This window comes from Orycteropus afer, unplaced genomic scaffold (assembly GCF_000298275.1).
Source record: "Orycteropus afer afer isolate SDZICR_OR568_19922 unplaced genomic scaffold, OryAfe1.0 scaffold00100, whole genome shotgun sequence".
NCBI classification, from domain to species: domain Eukaryota; kingdom Metazoa; phylum Chordata; class Mammalia; order Tubulidentata; family Orycteropodidae; genus Orycteropus; species Orycteropus afer.
The window spans coordinates 166,277-182,374 of record NW_006921687.1 but is presented as its reverse complement, the minus strand read 5'-3'; the positions used below and the strand labels follow the sequence as shown (position 1 = coordinate 182,374).

At 36.5% G+C, this 16,098-nt stretch overlaps 1 protein-coding gene across 1 annotated transcript in view; it reads left to right on the top strand.

Annotated features, from left to right (window-relative positions):
* LRRK2 (leucine rich repeat kinase 2) overlaps positions 1 to 16,098 on the top strand; it is a 187,507-nt gene that overhangs the window by 123,897 nt on the left and 47,512 nt on the right. The window contains exons 40-41 of the mRNA XM_007943152.2: positions 7,563 to 7,753; positions 15,078 to 15,238. Coding sequence (XP_007941343.1) covers positions 7,563 to 7,753; positions 15,078 to 15,238 — 352 coding nt within the window. The remainder of the gene's footprint in view (positions 1 to 7,562; positions 7,754 to 15,077; positions 15,239 to 16,098) is intronic.

Below are 16,098 nucleotides of genomic sequence, written 5' to 3'. Positions count from 1 at the left end.
AAAAAAAAATTTTCTTGTTGAGGAAATTCCTTATGGAGCCCATAAGTCCTGTTGTAAATAGGAGACATGGGTTTCCAAGCCCCTGCAAAGTAGTTAATCTGTGATTTCTTTTCCTACTTCTCCTTGATTGTTTTCATTATTCCCTGCATCACATGGCTTTTCCTTTCCTAAAAGTTTTAAATAAATTCCATTGTTTCCTGGTACCCACTTTTGCTGATGAGAAATCTGGTATCAATCTGACACTCGTTCCTGTATAAGTTACCTTTTGATTTATTTTTGAAAGATGAAAATTATGCCTTTTGAGTTTCTCTTTTTCCTTGGTATTCAGAAATTTATATATGCTTTTGTGTGGGTTGTTAAAAATAACACCTACCTCATTATTTGGTGGGAGATTATTTTCTATTAATATCTCCTATTATTTATTATTTGCTTTCTAGTACTTATTAATTGGTGGATAGTTTTTATGAGAAACTTCTGTGTACCAGCCCAAGTGGTAGGCTAGATAGTAGACATACAGTAGAAAAGTAAACCCAGTCAAGTCCCTGCTCTCCTGGAGCCTACTCCAGTTACTTATGGGTCCCTTGTTTCTGATCTCTCTTCTTGTAGTATATATGAGATGGATGATGAGCCCTCTGGGTCTATTTCCCATGTCTTTTGAGTTCATGCTCATGTTCTTGTTAGGTGCTATCAAGTTAGCTCCAATTCATAGTGACCCTACATACAGTGGGTTGAAACACTGCCCGGTCCTTTGCCATCCTCACAGTCTTTGCTATGCTTGAGTACATCGTTGTAGCCATTGTGTCAATCCATCTCATTGAGGATCTTCTCCTTTTTCACTGGCCATCCACTTTATGAAGCAGGATATCCTTCTCCAGGTACTGGTCCCTTCTGACAACATGACCAAAGTCTGTGAGATGAGGTCTGGGCATTCTCACTTCTAAGGAGCATTCTGTCTGTACTTCCAAGAAAGATTTGTTCGCTCTTCCAACAGTCCATGTTATGTTCAGTATTATTCACCAACACCACAGTTCAAATGCATCAGTTCTTCTTGTCTTTCTTATTCATTTTCCAGATTTCACATGCATATGAGGTGAGTGAAAATCCATCATGGCTTGGGTCAGTCACACCTTAGTCTTCAAAGTGACATCCTTGCTCATTGTTTCATTTATAATCAAAATGATCTGAATAATCTGAATGACTTAATTATCTCTTCCAGATTTCTAATTTGGTTTTCATCTTTGAAAGTTTTTGTTGTAGTTTGGGCAGAACTTTACAGAGCTTCTTAGTTTTCTATTCAACAATTTAAACACATTTTATTTTGTGACATTTGTTGAAATCCCCTCAGTGTAACAGCACTCTTCCTCCTACCTCCCTGTATTTCCTGTTTCCATTTGTCCTTCATTCCTGTCCCTTCTTATCTTCATTTTTTTTTCTTTTAAACAAATAAAAATACTGCCCTTTTGGTCTTGTATTGTTGATTGTACTGAGAAGTAAATAGTACATTCCTCTTTGGTGTTATTATTTGTTTTATAGTCCCATCTATTGTTTGGCTGGAAGTTGATCCCTAGAGCATACAGGGGCAAAAGGTCTGAAAATTTCTTAGCCATAACCAAGCCCCTTGAGGGGATGACTTTTTGGCTTTGGGGCCTTAGAACCAGAATCATGGGGGGCAACTAAGTCATTGTCATAACATAATCCACAAAGACAATATTGTACATTCTACTTTGGTGAGTAGTGACTAAGGTCTTACAAGCTTACATGTGGCCGTCTAAGATGCAACTGTTGATCTCTTCTTGTCTGGAGCAAAGAAGAGTGAAGAAAATCAAAGAACTCGAATAAACAATTAGTCCAAAGGGCAAATGGACCACACAAACAAAAGCCTTCAATAACAAGAAACCACAAGAACTGCCTGGCTACCACTGCTGACTGCTCTGATGAGGATCACTATAGAAACTCCTGGACAGAGAGGGAGAAAGAAAATATAGAAAGAATTCAATAACATAAAAAAGAAAAAATCAGACTTACTGGTGTGATAGAGACTAGTGGAATATCCAAGACTATGGTGCTAATTTGGGTTTCAGAATTACCACCTCCATTATTTGGCCTTTGTAGTGAATTTCATTTTGCTGATCACTCTGGTGGCACAGTGCCTAAAGCATTTGATTGCTAACCAGAAGGCTGGCAGTTCAAACCCACCAGCTGCTCCTCAGAAGGAAGGTTGGGCAATCTACTTCCGTAGTGATACTGCCTCAGAAACCCAAGGAGGGGTCACTGTGAGTCTGATCCAACTCAACGGCAGCTAGTTTGGTTTTTTTGGAATCACAATGTTAATTTCTATAATATTTTTCTTTTTCTTTTTTGTTTTTGGAATGCAACATCCTAAAGAATCTCTTTGATATCACTTAAATTGATTTTTTAATATTTTTATATCATTTCTGTTTTATTTAAGGCCATTTGTTCTGTGGTTCATCTTGATCTTTTTCTTTTATGTTGTTGGGTTTTTTTTTTGGTTGATCTTTCTTATTTCTGAATTAAGAACTATATTGATTACTAAAGATAACTGGTATGGCTATTCTTTCCATCTGGGTTGGTTTGTTCATGTAAGATATCACCCTAAATATGTATTTTTTGTTTTGTATTAAGGAGTAGAATTTACTTTAATGATACTCCTCTCCTTAAATATAATTGAGACCATACATTTGCCAAGATAAAAAAGACTTCCATAGAAGATGAGACTGTTCCATCTACCGGAGAGCTGCATTATGTTTTTTCCTCTAAATCTGTCAGAGAGTTCTGGATACTTGGTTTTGTATCTCTTCCTGTCCAAAAACTCTCTGCAATGAGCTTCATCAGATAAATGATCTTCACTTTTTATCTTCTTTAAAAAAAAAAAAAAAATTCTGCAAAGGTACTCTCTGTAGAGTTAGTTCTGACTAATTTTCTCTATATTTCTTTTAACCTTCATGTTTTGGTTTTATTTCTTCAGGATAGCTTGCTTTCTTTGTAGTAAATTGGTTCCAGACTTAACATTAAATTACAGAAGAAAAGAGTGTCTCTTTTGACATCTCATATTTCAAAGGAACAAAATGCCTATTGAAAGACTTCTCTTAACCTCCGTTGAACCATATGTCTTTTTCTCAATTAATACCTATGTCCAGGGCATGCTGTGTGCTGATTGGCTTAGGCCTATGTTACCTAAACCATCACTGTGACAATAGAGGTGATGTTACTTATTCTCACTTTTTCCCTAGGTTGGGTTTGAGATCTGTTCCCCATGAAGCTCTTGACATTCATGGATGAGATTTGATACCTGAGTAAAAACCAAAATACTCTTAGGAAGAAAAAAAAGGGAACTGATGCTCAATGAAAAATCAGCAGTAATTACTCCAGCACTCTATCTTGTTTTGAGTACTGCTGCTGTTGTTGTTAGATGTCATTGAGTTGGTTCTGACTCATAGTGACCCTATGTACAACAGAACACAACACTGCCTGGTCTTGTGCCATCCTCACAATTGTTGCTGTTTTTGAGCCCATTGTAGCAGTCTCTGTGTCAATCCTCTTGTTGAGGGTCTACCTCTTTTTCACTAACTCTCTATTTTTTCTCAAGGGGTCGATCCCTTCTGACAACATGTCCAAAGTAAGTGAGACAGAGTCTTACCATCCTCATCTAAGGAGCATTCTGGCCCAAATCAACTTTGTTTATTCTTTTGGCAGTCCATAGTATATTTAATATTCTTCACCACCACTGTAATTCAAAGACATCAATTCTTCTTCAATCTTCCTCATTGTCCAACTTTCTCATGCATATGAGGAAATTTAAAATATCCTAGGTTGAGTCAGGTGCACGTTAGTCTTCAAAGTGACTTCTTTGGTTTTTTAACACTTTAAAGAGGTCTTTTGTAACAGATTTGCTCAGTACAATATGTCATCTGATTTCTTGACTGCTACTTCCATGGGTGTTGATAGTGGATCCAAGTGAAATGAAATCCCTGACAATTTCAATCTTTTTTCCATTTATCACAATTTTGCTTATTGGTCCAGTTGTAAGGATTTTTGTTTACTTTATGTTGAAGTGTAATCTTTACTAAAGGCTCTACTCTTTGATCTTCATCAGTAAGTGCTTCAAGTATTCCTCATTTCAGCAAGCAAGGTTGAATCATATGCATATCTCAGGTTGTTAATGAGTCTTCCTCCAATTCTGATGTCGTGTTCTTCTTTGTATAGTTCCACTTCTCAGATTATTTGCTCAGCATACAGATTTAATAAGTATGGTAAAGGATACAACCCTGACACACTCTCTTCCTGATTTTAAACCATTGAGTATCCCCTTGTTCTGTTTGACTGCCTCTTGGCCTATGTAAAGGGTCTTCAAGAACACATTAAGTGTTCTGGAAATCCTGTTCTTTGTAATGTTATCCATAATTTGTTATGATACAAAATTGAATGCCTAGTACTTCTGGGTTTTTTTTTTTTTTTTTTCCCCTAAGTCTTTACTGATAGTAGGAGTTCTGGTGGAGTAGTGTTTGAAGTATTTGGATGCTAACCACTAGGTCATGGTTTGAACCCACCAGCCAGCCATACAATGGGAAAAAGATGAGATAGTCTGCTTCCATAAAGATTTACATCCTTGGAAACCCTATGAGGGAGTTCTGCTCTGTCCTATAGGATCACAATGAGTCAGAATTGACTCATTGGTAGTGGATTTTTTTTGTTTGTTTGTTTTAATTACAATAGGAATGAGGGAGGGATAAGAGTGAAAAGGAAGGTAAAGTCCAGGGCTCATTCTACCATCTTACATTAGAACTCACCCATATTTTCTACTCTATTTATTCTTACTTTATTCTTGACTTATTTAAAAAAGTAATTTGTGACTAAATCTAAGTATTTTATGTAAACTTCTTTTTAAATACACAGTTACAATATTTTAGTTACTGTGAATGAAGAAAAAAATTTATTTATATATATATAGGAGCTCTGGTAGCATAGTGGCTAAAGCACTTGACTGCTAACCAGAAGGCTGTCGGTTCAAACCCATCAGCCACTCCTCGGAAGGAAGGTTAGGCAATCCTACTTCCGTAGTGATACTGCCTCAGAAACCCAAGGACGGGTCGCTATGAGTCGGGGCCGACTCGACGGCACATAACAACAACAATATATATATATATATATATGTCACATTGTACCTCTAAAAACACCCAACCCTCTGCTCTCCAGTCAGTGCTGACTTATAACAATTCTATGCAACAGATTAGTATTGCCCCATTGGGTTTTCAAGGTTGTAAATCTTTACAGAAGCACATTGCTACATCTTTCTCTCATGGAGAGGCTGATGGGTTCAAACTGCCTACCTTTTATTTAGCAGCCAAAACTGTACCATCAGGGCTCCTCTGTAGCTCTAGCTATAAGTTAATAAACATTTGGCATATAGAGGCATGTCTGTGAACCAAATTTGGGCACAATCTCTTCCAACATTTAGGTACCTTGCGTAAATCAATTTTTCAGCTCGTCATTATTCTTCAGTAAATATCTCAAATTTTACGGAATGTTTTCAGGTAATCCTGATGAAAGTAAGAATACTAAAAATTAATTCAGGAGTGATTAGTGTATAGGCAATTAGAATAACCAAGGAAGTGGTAGAAGAAACAGAAAAAGTAGAGTGTGCATAATGTACTTTTTTTTTTTTTTCTTAATTTTTACTTTTATTGTGGTGAAGACATTTGCTGATATAACAACTTTCACATTTATAGGTACACTGATGCCATTTTTCATATTGTATTACCATTATTGCTATCCTTTTACAAAATATTCCACCACCATGCGTAATGTACTTCTTAAAAAGAAAAAAATGAAAACACGGTTTGTGTTCAAAGCTGCATTTTAAGAGTAACTCTACCAATAGTCATGAATTGAGTGTATCCATTGGTCTCTTGCTCTTTCCTCTTTGTAATCAATGAGTTGCTTTTCCGGGATAGAAAATTTGTTTTAGGCTTCTACTTGTACCTATGAAAGAGGATTTAATCAACTGAACTAATCAGACACAGAGGGAAAAAGTTTTTATCTACTAAGCAAATATGATTGCAGTCTGAAGCTTTTATTCTTGGAAACTTCCCTCTAAGGGTATTCAGGCTTTCTTGTTCCACTTGCAGAATTCTCCACAGTTCAGTTTCCTGATAAATGCAGTTGGCACTGATACTCCAGGTCTTTGAATCTGGCTGTTAAGAAGCACAGCTTCTACAGAAATCACGGTTTAAAACATGAATCAATTCAACATCACATAAGCTATAAATTCCAACTAAATTACCATTTCAGAGCAAAGCAGAATACACAGAATAAAGTACTTAGGAATTCAAACCATCTTAAAGGATGAAGTCTCACATGAAGAAGTTTAGAAAAAGGATTGCTCTTGGAATGTAGTCCTCTCTGTTCAAACTAAAATGGCATTTCTGGCTTCTTGGGTTCTCATTTAACATCTCTTTGTATTTCTCCATTTTTTTGGTTGAAAAAATATTTGCTATGGCTTTATGTTATAGAGTTGTTTTCAATTTAATCTAATGACAAATTTATTGATTCTCATTTATTCATTCATTTTAGGTACTAGATTGAATAAAACAAGCAAGTAGTTAACATTCTTTTTGGAAGTTACAGATAAAAAGTGTGAAAATAATTTTCACTAGCAATAAATAAGTGGGTTGGGGAGAGACTGTTGCAGCTAGGGGATTGCATTGGTAAAGGTGGTCTCAGGCAGGTTATTCTGTGAAGGGATATTGAGTTAAAATCTGAATGGCAAGAAGTTGTGAGCTACATGAAATACAAAGACTGTGGCTGGAATGAATGGCAGTGTGGCTGGAGGATGGTAATTGAAGGGGAGAGAGAAATGAGATGGTGTCTGAGAGGTGGGCTGGGCTAGGAGAATGTCAGGCTGTTTAGGCCACAAAAGTCCATGGGATTTTACTCTAAGAGTAATGGGAATTCGTTAACATTTTCAGGAGGATGCACTGCTATATATTTCTGTGGAGTTAGGCATTATCTTCAGTAAACTTTCCTAGTCACTGAATCAGCAATGGTAGACAGGTTTTACCTCCCCTACACCATGAGAATCAATAAATTTGTCATTAGATTAAATTGAAAACAACAACCACCATCTTGGTCCAGGGAATTATTAAAATATTGCCTCTAAAATAAGAATTTATGTTTGCAGTCATTTAGTAGTGGCTGCTCAGAGTCCTGGGCTGAGAAGGGTTCTGCACTAAGATTCAGTTAAGATTGGCATCACCACTTAGCATGACTGCACTATGTATACTGTCCCTGCATTAAATGTTCTGATAAAAGTAGAACAAAAGAAAAAAGTAGAACTTACCATTTTTCTTTTAATATATAGTTTTAAAACCAGTTGTTTATTGCTAAAAATTTGGAAAATATAAAGGAGCTTAAAGAAGAAACGGAAAATTTAATATAACCCAATAGCCCAGAGAAAGTGATGAGCCAAGTGTTGATGAAGTTGAGGAAGGACATAGTTGGGTAAGAGATGATGTGTTACTCTTACATGTTTTGAATTTTTTCAGGAGCTCGTGGTGCTTTGCCACCTCCACCACCCCAGCTTAATATTTTTGCTGGCAGCAGGGATTCGTCCTCGAATGTTGGTGATGGAATTAGCCCCCAAGGGTTCCCTGGATCGCCTGCTTCAGCAGGACAAAGCCAGCCTCACCAGAACCCTGCAGCATAGGATTGCACTGCATGTGGCTGATGGCTTGAGGTATGTAGGTCACATTATTTTCTATTCAGTGCATGACAAGCATGAGCCTGAATTTACTTTCAGACTCTGACCACAGTGGTTCCCAGTAATATTTCACAAACTGTTCGGGTGACCAGCCAGTAAGGGCATTAAAGAAAAATAAAACTATCATTGCCTTGATAAAATTTTTCTAATTTCATAAAATAAGAGTAGAAAAATCATACAGAGCCTCATGGTTTGTAGTGGTAGAGTTTGAACCCAGCATTCCAGCTCCAGAGGCCATGATCTTAACCCTATATGGATGTACGCCCCCCTCCACCACAATATAGATTAGGCTTCAGAGTATCAAGGAAAGAAAAATTTATTACATTCAATACTTCTAATAAGGAAATATTGCTCCATATTTCTGATGAGGACTAAGTGATTAGAGTTGGGATATTCTGAATAACCATATTGTCCTTCAAGGGATGACCATTCTGCAGTTAGATAGTCAGTAGGACAGAAAGAACCTTGGAGAGGCAGCACAGCAGAGTGGAAAAGCCATCATCTTTAGAGACAGGAGGATTGGGATAAATCACCATTCCAAACACTTAGTAACTGTGATTTTATATCTGATTCTTATTACTTCATGATTTTTAAGCTATGACTAACACTAAAGCACAAATTTGCAAGAGCTTTGGTAATAGTTGAACACATCTCAATTTAAACTCATGATTTTTCCCTCTCCGACTGTTCTGGGTCTCACTTCCCCAAAAGCTCCACCGTGGAGTCATCCGTCATCCTCCCTTTCTCTCCCATCCCACACTGAATCTTTAAGCAAATCACTGCAGCTCTGCCATCAAGCTATATATCTTAATGCAGCTACTTCTCACAATTTCTCCCACACTACGTAAGTCTAAGCCACTACCATCTTTTATTTCCTAATTGGTGTCACAGATTTCACCTTTGCCCCATTATAGTCTGTTTGTAAAGCAGCCAGAGAGATTTTTCTAACATGGAATATGGACCAAGTCTTTTTCCTGTTATCAATTCTATTCCTTTGCCTAGGAATCTCCAACCCTCAGATATCCTCGTAGTTCATTCCTCATTTCATTCAGGTGTCTACTCAGAGAGGATGTCCCTGATTACCCTGTCTCAAAGCAATGTCTTAAATCTCTTGGATACCTATAGCACAAATGTTGCCTGGTATTCTTTGTTTTCATATTTTAAACATTTGTTTATTATCTATCTTTGTCATTAGAATCTAAGTGCCAAAATAGCAGAGACTTTCTATCTTGTTTATCATTTTATCCCTTGCATCTGGATTAATGGGTTGATCATATGTTTTGGATTAAGAAAATAATGTCTGACACGTAGTAGCCATACAAATTCAGAAAAACGAAACTCACTACCGTTGAGTAGATTCTGACTCATAGTGACCCAATTAGGTTTCCAAGACTAAATCTTTACAGAAATAGATCACCCAATCTTTCTTCTGAGGAGCAGTTGGTGGGTTTGAACCACCAGTCTTTTGCTTAGCAGCCAAATGCCATAAGTAGCCACACAGAGGATGCAATTTTCTTTCCCCATGAAATGCTGTTTATACACCTTTCTGATACTATCCATAAATGTAAATTGAATGGGCAGCAAGAAAAACAAATAAACACCCTTCACAAACAAACACAAAATAAAACCAGGAAGTCACAGCTACTAATAGGGCACACAGAATATAATGAGTACATAAAATAAGTAGAGTACCTTCTTCAATGTGTCTAGAACCTATTGAAAAATATAGATTATTAAATGAAACGAGAAGCATGGATTTGGGATTTGTGTTGACATATATGCTTTTGAACACCAGAGGGAACCTTGTGCTAAATTAATTTTTGTAAAGTGCAAATATTTCTCATATATTTCAAAGTATCAGTCACTTTCTTAATTTAACTAACTTCAAGTCCTAGTTCTTCCACATAATCTAATTCTGCATAAATGAGTTAAAGTGCTCACTTATGAAATGCAGAATTGCTGTTTTTGTTCACCACTGTTTATACCAAACCCCTAAAACAATTTATCCTGATTCTCTGAAATCTTCCTTTATATAACACATCCAGCATTTTCTGATGAAGTAAATTAAATTCCAGCATATTTTCTTCTAATTTGCCTGATTAATTGTTAGCATACTGCCAGGACAGCTTTCTGGAGCTAATGGATTGCAGTAACTAAGCTATCAATCTTCTACCAGCACTAAGTATTATTTTTAAAACACAGCATTAATTTCTGTTTTCCCAAACATATTTTAGCATGGCTCTATAACTACAGTAATTAGGGATATCATTGCTGATGTCAGATGTACCTTGACCAAAAGCAGAGAATACCAGAAAGATGATTACCTGTGTTTTATCAACTATGCAAAGGCATTTGAACAAGAGGAAATGGAACAGAACAAAGGGATACTGTGTGGTTTAAAATCAGGAAGGGTGTGCACCAGGGTTGTATTCTTTTACCATGCTTATTCAATCTGCATACTGATCAAATAATACAAGAAACTAGACTATCTGAAGAAGAACAGGGCGTCAGGATTGGAGGAAAAATCATTATCAACCTGCAATATGCAGGTGACACAGTCTTGCTTGCAGAAAGTGAAGATGACTTGAGGCACTTACTGATGAAGATCAAAGACTACAGTTTTCAGTATGGATTACACCTCAACATAAAGAAAAAAAAAATCATCACAAGCAGACCGATAATGATAAATGGAGAAAAGACTGAAGTTGTCAAAGATGTAATTTTACTTGAATCCATAATCAATGCCCATGGAAACAATAGTCAAGAAATCAAAGGATGTATTTCATTGGGCAAATCTGGTGTAAAAGACCTCTTGAAAGTGTTAAAAGCAACGGTGTTGCTTTGAAGACTAAAGTGTAACTAACCAAACTGTCCCTTAAAAAATAAGTATCCTTTCTTCACCAGATCCTTGATTCTATTTTACATCATCTCTTTAATCAATCCATTTATTTTTATGCTACTACCACCATCTTGGTCCAGGGAATTATTAAAATATTGCCTCTAAAATAAGAATTTATGTCTGCTTAAAATTCTCTAGGTACTCTCAGTGATCTACAAAGTACATTCTAACTCTTAAGTAAAGCATCAGAACTCTTCAAGTATGCGTCTTGTCTACCTCTCCAGCTTCCTGCCACTCCACTTTGCATTCAACTCATACTGAAGGTCTGGAATTTTCACTTACATCATGCCTTTCTATCTTTGCATATGTCATTTCTCTCTTTCTTTAAATTTGGCAGCCTGGAGGACTCATTATCTTCAAAACTTAGCTCAGATGCCATCTCCATGATGAAACTGTACTGTCCCTTGAAGAGATAGCCTCTCGAACGTGCTTTTTGAGCATTCTCCATGCAGGAATCCTAAGGTGTGCCTGACCCCGAAGCCACAGTATTTTCAATCACCTCATATACGTATGAAAGATGGACAATTAAAAGGAACTGAGAAAGAATTGATGCCTTTGAATTATGGTATGGGCAAAGAATATTAAATATAACATGAACTGCCAGAAGAACAAACAAATCTGTATTGGAAGAAGTACAGCTGGAATGTTCCTTAGAAGCAAGGATTGTGAAATTTTGTTTCACATACTTTGGACATGTTACCAGGAGGGACCAGTCCATGGAGAAGGATATCATGCTTGGTAAAATAGAGAGTCAGCGGAAAAGAGGAAGACCCTCGATGAGATGGACTGACACAGTGCTGCAACAGTGGGCTCATACTTACTAACGATTATGGGGATGGCACAGAACCAAGCAGTGTTTCATTCCGTTGTACTTAGACTCTCTCCAAATCTGAAGCAACGCAAGGATGCTTAACAATAACTATGCAAAACATCGTGTTAGATATTGAAGAATGAAAAGTAGAAATTGCGTAATTCTTATCAGAGCTAAAAACTTAAATCTAGTGGGAGAGCCCACTTCACCAACTTTACTGCTGTGCCTTTACCTCTCTGTGCTTCTCTAGCAAGGGGTACTTACCTTACATCTGTAACCTTGTTTCACTACCTGTTTCCTCTTCTAGATTATGAACTCCTCAAGACAGAGATTTAAAGATAGTTTTATAAGCTCAAATGACTGGCCCTGATGAAATGAATGAACATGTTCTATTTTCAGAATCATTCTATTTAGGTTGGGATACAATTTATGAAGAACAGATTTTCTTAGCAACTCTAGTTATAATCAAGATTAAAAAATGCCTGAGTATAAAACAGTTTATTTTGATAAAATAATTGACAGTGCTCATTGTCATATAATACATAAAATGTAGTTGAATTATTTTCAGTAAGGCAAGTTCTTACTACTATTTGAGAAGTTACTTTGCTATTCTATTAAAATCTATTAAAATTGCACTATTTAAGATTAAATCCTGTAATTGAGCATTTGAACTAGCTCAGATTACCACTTCTTCCCATTGACATTATTTCAAATTAAGTTGAACTGGTTTTTTTTTTTTTTTTTAAAAAAAACTTTGAGACGTATTCTGAGTCTGTATTCTATAAATACATTGAAAGAAGCAAGCGTTATGAAGGATTTGGAGGCTATTTAATGATGTGTGTCTTGGCTTTTAACTTTTTTCTTCTTAATCTCCCAGCTTTTCTCTTCACCAGAGCCAAGAGTAGCTAATGGCCTTTCAGTAAGCCCTTAGTAAATTTTTCTTTCAAGCCCATTACTTACTGTTAAGGTCAACTTCATTAGTACACTTATCTTCTTTTTCAGCCAAAAATATGTATACTGAAATGAATAGTCCTAATGTCAAATATCCTAACTACATCCTGGAAGAGAGAAACTTCTTTGCAGAAACAATTAAGTGATACATACACTCTAGGTCATCATGCAATGGAAAGTTCAGGATATCACTGCCACTCTGTACTAATCCCTATAGCAGTGATGGGTACAGATAATGGAGTAAATATTTATCCATACAATGTGAACCAAAACCAAAAGCCACAAACCAACAAAGGATTTAAATTTACCTCCATTAAGTCCAGTGGAAAATTATTCGTCCAAGGTAGTTCATAATATGCTTGTTTGATCACATGGATGGCTGTAGTAAATTTGACATCACAGGGCAAGGGAGGCACTTAGTACTGAGAAAAATGAGAACTTTTTGGGTGGGTAAGGAAAGTTGGCAACAAAAAACCAAGCAACTAAAGTCACTGCCTTCGAGTCGATTATGACTCTTATGACTCATAGCGGGAGCTCTGGTAGCATAGTGGCTAAGACATTTGCCTGCTAACCAGACCGCTGGCGGTTCAAACCCACCAGCCACTCCTCGGAAGGAAGGTTGGGCAATCCTACTTCCATAGTGATACTGCCTTGGAAACCCAAGGAGGGGTCGCTATGAGTCGGGTTTGACTCGACGGCACTTAACAACAACAACATGACTCATAGCAACCCCTCCTTGGGTTTCTAAGATGGTATCTCTATGGAAGTAGATTGCCCAGTCTTCCTTCCAAGGAGGGCTGGTGGATTTGAAATGCCAGCCTTCTGGTTAGCAGTCAAATGCCTTAGGCAGTACGCCACCAGAGCTTCTTAAAAGTGGCAATAAAACTAGTTTAATTGAGGCCCAGTAGTAGATCTCTGGCCATTTTACCACAGTGAGCAGAACACAGTTAATATTAAAACTTTATGTTGTTTTTCATATTGTTGTTGTTAGGTGCCATAGACTCACTTCTGACTCCTAGTGACCCTATGTGCAACAGAACAAAATACTGCTATGTCCTGTGCCATCCTCATAATTCTTGCTATGTTTGAGCCCATTGTTGCAGCCACTTTGTTAGTCTATGTTGTTGAGGTTCTTCCTCTTGTTTCACTGACCCTCTACTTGACCAACCATCATATTCTTTTCTAGTGACTGGTTCCTCCTGATGACATGCCCATAGTATGTGGGACAAAATCTCACCAGCCTTGCTTCTAAGGAGTGTTCTGCCTGTGCTTCTTCCAAGACAAACCTGTTTGTTCATCTGGCAACCCGTGATATATTCAATGTTCTTCACTAACACCATGATTCAAAGACATCAATTCTTCTTCCATCTTTCTTACTCGTCAGATACACAATAGTCCTCAAAGTAACATCTTTGCTTTTTTAATGCTTTAAAGAGGGCTTTTGCAGCAGATTTGCCAAATGCAATACATCATTTGATTTCTTGACTCTTGCTTCCATGGATGTTGATTGTGGATCCAAGTAAAATGAAATCCTTGACAACTTCAGTCTTCTCTCCATCTAACATGATGTTGTTTTTTGGTCCAATTGTGAAGATTTTTGTTTCTTTATGTAGATGGATAATCCACACCAAAGGCTGTAGTCTTTTCCATTAGCTTGTTTTTATCCTTTGCCTGTAATGTCCAACTGTAGTTGCTTATCATTGCATGGATCAGTCCATAAAAAGAAAGACTTTAAATTACTTAACATCACCTTTCCCAAGATAGTGTTTTATCCATTCCAATTCTCAGTCCACAATGTTCTTTATTAACCTTAGTTTATAACATAATTGGATTTGGAATAAATTATATCTTCAAAAAGGGTAAGAGATTGATAGCTAGAAAAAGTCTTATATTTTGATTTGTTATTATTGCAAACAGATTATTATTTTAAAAATTAGAAAATATTTCAGTTAGAAAAAGTAAATGTCTAAAGAAAAAATAAAGAGAATCGTAAAATCTGCGATGAATTGCTATATGGTTTGGAGAAAATAAAAAATCTTAAATAAACAGAATGTACAACAAAATATTATTAATTCTTATTTGACATACACAAACACACAAACACACACTGCCGTTGAGTCGAACCCAACTCATAGTGACGCCTTCTTGGGTTTCTGAGGCAGTATCATTATGGAAGTAGATTGTCCAACCTTCCTTCCGAGGAATGGTTAGTGGGTTTGAACTGCCAAACTTCTGGTTAGTAGTCAGAATGCCTGAGGCACTATGCCACCAGAGCTCCCTTATTTGCAAAGTCTCAATATTAGGTCACATTTCTTTCATACAGCTTCATAATTACTTTAAAGTATTTCAAATTTTAAAGTAATTATTAAGCTGTATGAAAGAAATGTGACCAAAAATTGAGACTTTGCCTGAGGTGTTGTCCATTAATGTTTAAATCATTCACTCGTTACTATGGAACTGTTATTTTTTTTTAATATTAAACCTGTGTGTTTTGATTTCCTTCTGCAATATCTCTTCATTAAATTTCAGGGTTAAATTTAGCACAGAATTTTTGGTACTTTGATGACATACATGTTCAAGGAAATTACAAACATAATATAATCACAATTTTATAATATTACCTATTCATATTCTGGCAGATATCTTCACTCAGCTATGATTATATACCGTGACTTGAAACCCCACAACGTGTTGCTTTTCACCCTGTACCCCAATGCTGCCATCATTGCAAAGATTGCCGACTACGGGATTGCTCAGTATTGCTGTAGAATGGGGATAAAAACATCTGAGGGCACACCAGGTAGGTGATAAAGTTTACCCTTCAACCTGCACAACCAGTGACCTCAGATGTGAGCTGAGGAGAATCAAAACAGACTGTAGCGTATCTATGTTTAATTTTGTGGCTGTATCATTTTACAATCCCACCAGCAATGGATGAAGTTGCCAATTTCTTCACATGTTTACCAATACTTGCTTTTTCTTTTTTTTTTTAATCATAGCAGTCTTAGTAGGGTGAAGTGATGCTTCATTGTGGTTCTGATTTGCACTTCACTAAGCCTAATGATGTTGAGCATCTTTTCATGTCCATGTTGATGATATGTCTTTCTTAGGGGAAATACCTATTCAACTCCTTTGCCCACTTTTTAATTAGGTTGTCTTTTGTTGTTAAGCTGTCAGAATTCTTTATAGATATTAAACTGTCATCAGATTTATGGTTCCTCAAAATTTTCTCCCAATCTGTAGCTGTATCTTGACTTTTTTGATAAAGTCCTTTAATGAACAAAATTTTTTAAGTTTGATGAAGTCTCATTTATCTATTTTGTCTTTTGTTGCTTGTTCTTTTGGTGTCATATCCAAGATTACATTGTTAACAACTAGATACCGAAGCATTGTGCCTGTTTTCTTCTAAGAGTTTTACAGTATTTTAGTTCTTACATTTAGGTCCTTGATCTATTTTGAGTTAATTTTCATTTACAGTGTAAAGTATGGGCTTAGCGTCATTCTTCTGCATTTGGAAATCTAATTGTCCCAGCACTACTTATTATTATTATTCTGGCATCTTTCACCATTGAGTGGACTTAGCACCCTTTTTGAAAATTCTTTGATCGTGTTGTTTTTGTTGTTATGTGCCGTCGAGTCGGACCCGACTCATAGCGACCC